The 12,034-nt window shown below is 25.9% G+C and overlaps 1 protein-coding gene across 1 annotated transcript in view; it reads right to left on the bottom strand.

Moving 5' to 3' along the window:
• LOC136085817 (A disintegrin and metalloproteinase with thrombospondin motifs adt-1-like) overlaps positions 1 to 12,034 on the bottom strand; it is a 181,353-nt gene that overhangs the window by 135,094 nt on the left and 34,225 nt on the right. The window contains exons 2-4 of the mRNA XM_065807389.1: positions 10,565 to 10,726; positions 5,186 to 5,368; positions 3,355 to 3,948 (exon numbers count right to left, since the gene is read on the bottom strand). Of these exons, the coding sequence (XP_065663461.1) occupies positions 3,355 to 3,948; positions 5,186 to 5,368; positions 10,565 to 10,726 (939 nt within the window). The remainder of the gene's footprint in view (positions 1 to 3,354; positions 3,949 to 5,185; positions 5,369 to 10,564; positions 10,727 to 12,034) is intronic.

Here is a 12,034-nt window from a genome sequence, read left to right as displayed (position 1 = left end):
GTTTTTTTGGTTTAAATTTTTTTTTGGTTTAAAAAAAAGCCATGTTTTGTCAACTTTTCAATTAAAAAAAGCAATGGTCATTTTACCTAATAATAAATTAATAATTTAATTATATTAGCAATTGACATCAATCTGCTATTGATAAAACTAATAGATTCAGCCAACTAAATCTATTGGTTTTATCAATGGCAGACTGATGTCAATTGCTGATTTTCTTAAATTAGTGGCGGAACTAAGACATTCCAAGTTAAGATTAGCCATGTTGCCAAGCTCAATCTCGACAAACTCTGGATTTGATTTTTTCAATGCGTGGCTTTCTTTGAAATATGAAAATAAAAAGATTAGTTGTACCATCTTTTTCATCAATTCTAAACTTTAGTAAATATGAATCAATAATATCATCAATACCTTCATTGCTTAATTTGTCTAAGCTAGCCTTAGTTACATTTACTGCTGGTTTTAACTCGTTCACCATTAATATTTTCTTTTCGAAATGATAAAGGAGATAATTTTTCAAAAATATCTAAATAACTACAAACTATACATAATAGTCTATATTCATGCAACTGTTTGGATATTCCAAAAATCTTAGCACGCTTTAGTGCTTTGGTGTTATGATCCTCAAGAGCGTTTTTGAAACAAGCAAAGACCAGTTATGTAATAGTCTTGTAAAGCCGCGTCTCCTGTGACTTATAAAGTGTGGTCTCGATATTTTGGGCAAGGTGTAGTATGTAATATTCAAAGCCTCAGCAGCTTTTTTAACCACGTTTTTTAACTTGCCAGAGTTGTGAAATAAACTAAAAATGGAAATATAAAAGCATTCACACTCTTTAAACTGCTAAACTAAAAAAAGAAATTTGAATAAAAAATATATATAAAAAACTTTTTAAAAACAACATTTTAAAAATGGACTAAAATGTAAAAATTAAACTATTTCACGGGACCCAATGACTGAAAATATTGGATGCCAATAGGAACGAGTTGTACTTTTTAGCCCAGTTTTAAACTGTTGTTTTTAAAAAGTTTTTTTATATATTTTTTTTGTTATTCAACAGCAATTCTATTTATTTACGCTAAACTAAAGCTCTAAAATTTGTTGTTTGTTTTAATGATTTTGTTCAACAATTTCTTTATTTACATCAAGATATTGCCCATAAATTAGGTAAAGCGAAATTAAACTTATAGACGAAATACAAAGGATTAAAATTTTTACCTAGCAGTGTCATTAATTAAATTAAGTATATAAACAACCAATCAACCTTGATTATTATCAAAAAAATTCATGATTAAAATTAAATAATTCAATAAAAAGTCGGTCCTCTTCACAATGTAATAACTTATAAGATAAATTCACGACACATTATATAATTCTTTATACACATTATATACTTATTATTACATGTACGCATTAATACTTTTAACGAAACATAGTAAAATAACTATATTCATAAGTAAAAATTATAGTATTATTATTTCCTGGACTGACAAATTAAAAAGTAAATCATTTAAATTTTACCTGATGTTTTGTCACCAAACAAGTTCCTTCAATGAACAAATAATTCAACGCTCCTTTAACTAAAAGTATCTTTTAATATAGCTGTTTTGTGCCTAGCGCAATCTTACACCATATTTTAAGAACTAATCCATGTCTTTAACAACTAATCCAACTGATTCTTTCCCCTAATAAAGAAAAGTTTTTAAGTTCTTAGATATTGGTTTACTAACTCTAATTATTTTCGCTTCATTTGCCATTCTTACAAACTTGTTATACTTAAACTTATAAGTTACTTTTTTCTGTTTTAAAAACTACTTAAAATTAAAAAACCCACTCACTAAACATCAGCGCTATTGTGAACCAGTTCCGCTTCTTCTTCATAATGCATTTTTAACCTTCTTAGTTGATTTTTATCTAGTTAATTTAATTTCTACATTAACTCAATGATTTAATCATTTCATTTTTTCATCTTACTAAGAAGAATTGTTTCAAATATGTTAAACTTTTCAAACTATGCGAAGCATAAAATAGTTATAAAAAAATTCAATTTTTTTATTTACAAAATAGTTTAGCCTAAATATAACTAAAACTAGTGTTAGTTTTATTAGAATTTTGTTTGACTTTTTGGGGCTGGGGCTATTTTTATTATGAAGGTCTTTTTTATGCGCCACAGCAATAAAATGACTAAATAAAAATTCTTCTTAAAAATTTCGGAACCTCTAACATTGTGGGACCAAGGGCTATAGCCCCCTCTAACCCCAACCATCTTTAACCTAGCACAGGAAATAAGACACAAGTAAATAAAAAATAATTATATTATACTCTTTAATAAATAAAAAAACATTTATTTCCTTATTAAGCAATCGCAAGATGTGACTTCATTTTAAAATTGTTGTTTAATTTTATAAAAAAAATTACAAAAGAGCGATGTATCGAAAATATTTGTTCTAAAGGTAATTTATTTTGCTTTAAGTTTCTTCGCGTTATAAGTTATTTTCTTTTCTTAAATCTTTATTTTTGCAATTGTCTCTCATCGGTCCAATAATCTTTTTTGCGCTTTTTTTTTTTGATTTTTGAAATGTTCTTAAAACTACTAAAAATCAGGCCAGTTTTTTCGCAACTAACTATTATATCCGTGGTCAGTATTTGAGAGCAATCGCTCCCGCTTTCCAACCAAGCCTGATATATACAACATATATTGTTTTAGTGGTTTTGCAGTGGACCTATATAGGCATTATTTAGTGGTTCAATGGAGTTTTGCTCATCAGTTACTTAGCGGACCCTTAGTGGTATCCGCTACTAATGGCAAGCCAATAATGTACTATAGCATTTTTAGATAAGCATATGCTTACTGGTTTTGCTTATCATTATAGCATACATTTTTTTCAGAAAAAGAAGAAAAAAATAAAAAATAATGAAATAAAAGATTGCTGTCCCATCCAAAAAAAAAATCCTATTAAAAATGAAAACCTGTTCAAACAACACATACAAGGAATCATAAATGCAAAACTTATTTATTATAAAAATATATATAAATAAATACGTATATATATATATATATATATATATATATATATATATATATATATACATACATATATATATATATATATATATATATATATATATATATATATATTTATATATATATATATATATATTTTTATATATATATATATATATATATATATATATATATATGTACATATATATATATATATATATAAATATATATATATATATATATATATATATATATATATATATATATATATATATATATATATATATATATATATATATATATATATGTATATATATATATATTTAGATATATAAATTTGTAAATTAATCCTTACTTTCACATTGGTTCTTTGCAATAACTAAATTATATAGGTTGAATCCAGATAGAAGAAACGTGAAGTTTGTTGCAAAGTAGTCATAAGATACATTCTGTCCATTAATAATGTAACTTGTTATTCTATCTATTTCATCCTTTTTGTATTCATTTACGGCACCTGCAACTAAAAGAGCTTTGCTTTTTATACGAGTTTCCTTAGCTATGTTGATGTCAATATTTGTATCAATGTTTTCAAAACCATCAGTAAAAAGAACTATAACAGGGTTCATATTGAGTTTTTGGCATCTTTGGAGTACAGCTTCTGCAGTTGTAAGCCCTCCGTGTATAGCAGTTCCACCACCTAACGGTTTCAAATTGTTCATGAAATATTCAAAAGTTGAGTAGCTTCTAAATGTACCACAATCAGCTTCTACTTTAGCAGTACTACCAAAGTTCACCACAGCTACATCAACATTTGGATTCACTCCAAATGCTGAGCTATTGACAAAACTTAAAACCGAAGCTTTTTCATCCATCCAATCTTGATTATTAACGCTGGATGAACTATCCAAAACAAAGACAAATGCAAAGTTTATTTTGCTGCATGACTTCACTAAACCAAAAAAAGTTAAATATAAATACTAATCCATTAAACTTTTAAAAATTATATGTTATAAAAATTATAACCTAACAATTAACAACAATTACAAAATAAAAATTTAAGACTTGAAAATATTGCTATTATCTTGACGAACAAGGCAGCTGTGCACAGAAACGAGATAAGCGCAATACTGTCAGGGATGTGGTTGGGATTGAACATGTAAAAAAAAAATTTTTAACTTTTTTAACCTTTGATATTGACATAAAGCTTCTTATTTTAAAAGCTTAGGTCTGAAAGAAGAACACTAATTACAAATATGTTAGTTATAAAACTTGTAAAGATCATGATGTGATCTGTACAAGTATTTACAACTATAAGTTTTAAAAACAAATGTAAAAAATTTTATAGGAATAAAAAAAAAAGTTCAGCTACACTTGGAATATGCTTCTCAAATATTTATACTTTATTAAAGACAACCTCAAAAATGAAAATTGATTTTTTAATAGGGCACCAGTTGAAGGCAAAGACTAAAGAAAACAGACTAAGTCGATCGATCTAAAGGAGGAAAGTCAATCTTGATTAAATGTACCAAGTAAAACAAAAATGGCATTATTAACTGCCACCATGTACTAGTAACATTAAGCCCCAACTTTAAAGATGACCAGAGGTTACAATCAAAAACTCAGAAGTTATTTTTTTAATAAACTATTTTTTCATAAATTTGAAAACTACAATCAATTAGATAATGAAGTAGCCGATGCCACATCAGTAGTTATTTTTAAGCAAATTTAACAAAAACTAAATGTAAAAATTCAATGTCTTTGGTTGCTAATTTTTTTCTTAAGACTCTCAAAAATGCAGCCTATGTTTATTATTATAGTATAAATATAATATCAATTATAAGCTATAATAAAAATATAAATATTATAAACAGTTAATATTATTTTATATTAATTATACAGTTAATATACTTATATATATGTGTATATATATATACATATATGTGTGTGTGTGTGTGTGTGTATATATATATATATATATGTGTGTGTGTGTGTGTGTGTGTGTGTGTGTGTGTGTGTGTGTGTGTGTGTGTGTGTGTGTGTGTGTGTGTGTGTATATACATATATATATATTTAATTATACATATATATATATATATACATATATATGTATATATATATATATATATATATATATATATATATATATATATATATATATATATATATGTTATTTATCTCAAAACTACCTGTGGTACAAGCAACAGTGTTACATGGTTCATAACTAACTATAGTATCAGTAGTGCATTGATATGCAGATGTTGAATTACTAAGACAGTAAGAGCGAGTTCGAACACGAGTTGGATTTGATTCTGTTGCTCTGCATGATTCTGAGCAAGAACTCCAGGTACCCCAATCATCAAGTCTATAATCTAAACATTAAATGCAGTGTGTTATTGCTTTTATATTCAAAATATAAATTTTTAAAAAAATTAATAAGTTTATTAACTTACATTATTACACATACATAAATAGTTAAAAAACAAATGTTTTAATTTAAATAGCGAATAAAATAAACCAATTATTAAACCCGGATAAATAACTCAGATCCCAGTCTTATATACAAAATATACAAAAATTCATATACTCCTAACACAATAACAACTAATAATAACAATTGAATTGATTATCCAGTAGGCATAAGGTGTGTTTTAATTGTCTGATAAACGTGTTAGTATGTTTTAATATGTGTTTTAAATGTCCTAATCACTCATTGATATAACTGAGACAATGTGCGAAGCCCTGGATCAAAAACAATTTGCTCCTGGAGTGTTTGTTGATTTGTAGAAGACGTTTGATACTGTTGATCATGAGATTCTACTGTCTAAATTAATTCATTACAGTGTCAGAGGAAATTCTCTCAAATGGTTTAAGTTGTACCTGTATATGCGCTCTCAATTTGTAAGCATAGGAAACACTTCCTCCAATCCTAGGTTTACATATGTTGGTGTTCCACAAGGGTCAATCTTAGGTCCTCCTCTCTTCCAGGTTTATATAAACGATCTGCACAAATTTGTAAAGTTCTCCAAAATATATCATTTTACTGATGATACCAATCTTCTTATTGTTAGTAAATCTCTTAAAGAACTAAATAAAAATCTTAATCATGACTTTTTAATGCCAAGAAGTTTGAAATTACAAAAAAACTTAAATTCGGAATAAGCGGTAAAAAAATAAATACTTTAGATAAGATCAAATATTTTGGAATTATATTAGATGAAAATGCCTTGTTCCACCAACAAGTTAAAGCAATATCTTGCAAAGTAAGTCAAGCTAATGTAATACTTTCTAAAGTAAGGCATTTTGTCAACTACGAAATTTTGATAAATATTGGGCATGCTATATATTAATTCCCACCTATGGTATGGCTGCCAAACATGGGGGCAAAGTTTATCTACTCAAATTAAAAATCTAAAAAACTTCAGAATAATTCTATACGAATAGTTCATTTCCAGCCTTACAATTTTAATCCAAACTTGTTGTATAATTTATTATCAAACATTTTGATGTTATATGACCTCATCTACTTGTTAAACTGTATTTTTGTGTGGGATATCATTCATTATACCATGCCTATTGCTTTCAACAACTATTTTAAATTCACAAGTGATATTCATAACTAAAAACTTTTATAAATATCTTGGTATAATCTAGCTCTACCTTCAAAAAAAAACTTGCAAATATGGTATTCAATCTACTAAATGCTAACCAATTCACTCTTAGAACTCTCTGCCACTTTCAATAAAAATAAATCTCCCAAACATTACTAGAAATGTTTTCATAGCCAATATCAAAAAATTTATCCTTCGTAAAAACACTCCACATAATTTTCTTCAATTATTTCTTTTCTTCAACTATTGAATCTTCAATTAATTCTGTCTATTTTTCTAAAATATAACAGCTTTTAGTTTTCCCTTATTTTAAACCTATTCAGTTATCTCTTCTTTTACTTCTTACCCTTCTGTTCCATATATGTACATATTTGTATGAACCTGAGTGTGCATTATGCGTATGCATGCGTGTACCTATAATGTGTTATTTATAAGTCTTTATTTACATATATGCATATGTATAATCGTGTATATGTATGTTTGTGTGCATGTTTGAATATGTATATATGTGTGTATGTATATGCATGTATGTTTGTATGTATGTGTATATGCGTATGTGTCTATATGTGTATGTGTATGTATGTGTGTGTATGTATATGTGCATGTATGTATAAGTATATATACTACCAACAAAAAGTTTGAGGCAGGCTAGGAATTTTTTGAAATAACCGAATAAACAAACATTTTTAAGTCTAACTTATACTTTAATTAATATGTTTACAAAAACTAAATATTATTACACATTTCTGATCAATAATTTCCAATTTTAACTTGCATTTTTTAGTTGTACTCGCACCAGTTTTGATTTGTCAAAATAATCAGTTATTTAGTAAATAGCTCACTGTTAAGAAATAGTGTTATTATACCTTTACTAGAGTGACAGGTAATAAACTTTGTGTGTGGTATACTTTTTTGTAGTAAAAAGAAAATTAACGAGCAAAGAATTTTGATATTTATAATTTGGCAAAAATTGCCTAAAAGTTGTAAAAAAAGTAGAAAAATGGGTAAACGAAAGGAATTAAATATTGCTGAAAGAGAAAAGAAATCAAGTTTATCATAAAGAAAGTTATTCACAAGTAAAAAAATGAAAGTTTCAAGATGTTGTGTCTAAAAGACATTACAACAACACAAAGAAACTGGTAAGAATGCAACTAGAAAACGTTCTTTAAGGCCTAAAAAAACTAATAAATTACAAGATAGAGAAATAAAAAAGATTTGCTTATCAAATAGAAGGTACATTGCCGAAAAAATCAGGTCTGTGTACAATCAATTTAGTTATCTTAAAATTAGCACTTCCACTGTGAAGAATCGATTGAATAAATTTGGCTTGCATGGCCGTGAAGATGCTCATAAACCATTATTAAGACCAAATAAAAAGACAAAAAGGCTAAATTGGGCTAAAAATAATCAACATTGGTCAATTGAAGAATGGAAAAACGTCCTTTGGATAGATAAATCCAAGATTGAAGTTTTTGGTTCAAAACGTTGTGTTTTTGTGAAAAGATTTGCACGGGAAAAGTATTCGGAAGAATGTTTAATACCCACTGTGAAACATTGGGGTGGATCTGTGGTGGTTTGGGGATGTTTTGGTGGGGGGAATAATGGGAACCTACACAATTTTGAAGGAATTATGAAAAAAGAGGTGAACAAAAACATTTTAGAACATCAAATGTTGCCTTCTGGTGAGAGGTTATTTCTGATCAGTATGTTTTTATGCACGATAATGACCCGAAACATACCAGCAAAATCAGCAAAACTTATTTAGCAAATCTTCAAAGCCAGAAAATATTAAAAATAATGGAATAGTCACCACAATCACCAGATCATAATCCAATTGAGTTGTTGAGGGAAGAACTTGATAGGAATGTGCAAGAAAAACAACGATCTTCTGTGAAAATCCTTTGGCACATATTGCAAGTAAAAGGTGCCAAAACCTGAAAAACTGTCTAAATTGATTGATCATATGCTAAGGATCTGTACAGCTGTAATACAGATTAAAGGAGGTTATTTTGACAAATTAAAAATTTAATTAAAATGCTAGTTTAAATTAGAAATTATTGATCAAAAATGCGTAATATTATTTATGTTCATTAATAAAAATGTATAATAATGTTTTTGTAAATATATTAATTAAATCATAAATTAGACTTCAAAAAGTTTGTTTATTCACTTATTTCTAAAAATCTCTAGCCTGCCTCAAACTTTTTGTCGGTGGTGTATGTGAATAAAAGATATTTATATATGTATATATGTGTATGTATGTATGTATGTATGTATGTATGTATGTATGTATGTATGTATGTATGTATGTATGTATGTATGTATGTATGTATGTATGTATGTATGTATGTATGTATGTATGTATGTATGTATGTATGTATGTATGTATGTATGTATGTATGTATGTATGTATGTATGTATGTATGTATGTATGTATGTATGTATGTATGTATGTATGTATGTATGTATGTATGTATGTATGTATGTATGTATGTATGTATGTATGTATGTATGTATGTCTGTATGTCTGTATGTATGTATGTATGTATGTATGTATGTATGTATGTATGTATGTATGTATGTATGTATGTTTAAATGTATGTATGTATGTATGTATAAATGTATGTATGTATGTATGTATGTATGTATGTATGTATGTATTTATGTATGTATGTATGTATGTATGTATGTATGTATGCATGTATGTATGTATGTATGTATGTATGTATGTATGTATGTATGTATGTATGTATGTATGTATGTATGTATGTATGTATGTATGTATGTATGTATGTATGTATGTATGTGTGTATGTATGTATGTATGTATTTATATATATATATACATCATGTATATATATATATATATATACATATACACATATACAACCCTCAGAATTAGGAAAATTATGGTCGGCAATAATTTGCCAACCCCAATCTTTTAGAGTTTAGCAGCAGGTTGGGAAAAAAATTTGATGCAAAGGACTTACCATAAAACATAGAAACGAGGTTGGTAACTTTTTGCCAACATTAAACACTTTAAGGTCAGCACATAGGTCAGCATTGCCAAATGCATCCCAAAATCCGAGGGTTGTATATATATATATCACACAATGCATATATTTATGTATGTATGTGTAAGTATGTATATATATATATATATATATATACATACGCACATATATATATATATATATATATATATATATATATATATATATATATATATATATATATATATATATATATATATATATATATATATATATATATATATATAATGTAAATGGGTGTGTCTTTGTGTCTCTGTGTTTGAGAGTGATTGAATCTATAAATGTAGGACATATATATAGGTTATAATATATAAATATAGACTTATATGGTATTATTATTAGCACTTTCCTAAATGACAACTTTTATGCCCTCATTGTTGTTGTTTAAGTATTATTATTATTATCTCTATAATTGATATTATTATTCTTATTATTGTTACTGTTGTAAATTACTACTGTTATTATTATGACTATAACTATTATTGTAATTATAAATATAACTGCTACTGTTATTCTTACAATGATTATTATTACAATGATTATTATTGTTACAGTTACTGTTATTATTACAATGATTATTACTGTATTATTATTATTATTATTATTATTATTACTATTATTATTAATTTACTATCTAGTTTATGTACTTTTTCAAATTTACAGTTAATATTTGTACGTCGTCTTGTTTTTCTCAGATACATAACTGTTTGTGACTGGTCCTAGCTTTGTATTATTTTTATTTTATAAATTGAAATAAATGATTGATTGACTTACACATGTCTTTTGGCTACTGGATATTATATGTAACTGCATTATATCTTTTGGCTACTGGATATTATATGTAACTGCATTATATTCTTTTATATACAAATTATTAACACTATAACTTTCTAATACTTTAATACCTGGACAACTGTATTGCGTGTTACAGGGAGTAGTATCAAATAGAGAAATTCCTTGGCACAGATTTGAAGGTGTGCATAATCTTACCCGTATGCGTATTGAATTAGCTGTGTTACATGTTGCTAAACAATCACTAAATGATGTCCATTGAGTAAGTATTTGAGCTTAAAAAATAAATAATAAAATAAAAAATTATTGCATTAATTAATGAACAAACTTTTAAAGAACTTGTTTTAAGAGATTACTTAAATAATTTATTCTTTAACTATTATTTTGCCTAAACCATAGTTAAAAGTATAATTTTAGCTGCTAAAGTAATAATTTATAATGAATAATAATAATTTAATGAATAACAACTCATTTTACAGTTAAGCCATAAAATTCTCATTACCGATAACCAATTATAATAACCAGTGGGTTGCGACTTAGCAAAATTTGAATTAAATTCAAAAAATTATCTGATATCATATTTTTACTTTAGTTATAACATATTATAACTAAAGACATATTTTTGTTTATAATTTTTTAAACTTTTTTTTTTATTCTTTTTTATAAACATCATTGGAAGAAGTTATTTCAAATTTAAAAAAATTCATATTTCATTGAAAAGTTCCGGAACCAAATATGTAACAATTAAGACAAGGCATTTGTATAAAATCAAAGATAAATCAATAATCTTCTTGTATATATTCTTCTTTATGCTCATTTGTTTACAAAAAGTGAGCACTCATTGGTAGGCTGGGTTCTTAAAAATCTTTAGCAATAAGATAAACAAAAGCGCTCCTAAACTGGCCAGACTATGGTATTTGATGACTATGGTTTTACAAAGCATAATATTTACGTTATGAGGTTTTGACAGACTTGTAAAGAATAATGGCTTTGTAAAGATAGTATTAACTTATTTTAAACAATAATGCTGTAATAAAACATAGCATAATTATTTGTCTTCTTAAAAATCAAGTGATTTATTTAAAAAATGATGAAATATATATGTATAAAATACCTTTTTATGGCATTATATATACATATATATATATGTGTGTGTGTGCGTGTGCGTGTGTGTGTGTGTGTGTGTGTGTGTGTGTGTGTGTGTGTGTGTGTGTGTGTGTGTGTGTGTGTGTATATATATATATATGTCTGTATATACACATATATATATACATATATATATATATATATATATATATATCTATATATATATATATTCAAATATATATATATATACATTTATATATATATATATATATATATATATATATATATATATATATATATATATATATATATATATATATATATATATATATATATATATATACATTTATATACATATATATATATATATATATATATATATATATATATATATATATATATATATATTTAAAATATCTTCTTCTGATGATGTTTATAACAAAAGAAAAGTTTTACAAATTATAAATTAAATTGTATTAAATTATATTTTAAAACAT

Source organism: Hydra vulgaris, chromosome 10 (assembly GCF_038396675.1).
Source record: "Hydra vulgaris chromosome 10, alternate assembly HydraT2T_AEP".
Taxonomy (NCBI): Eukaryota; Metazoa; Cnidaria; class Hydrozoa; order Anthoathecata; family Hydridae; genus Hydra; species Hydra vulgaris.
The sequence above is the reverse complement of the archived record's forward strand: the minus strand, read 5'-3'. Positions and strand labels throughout refer to the sequence as shown.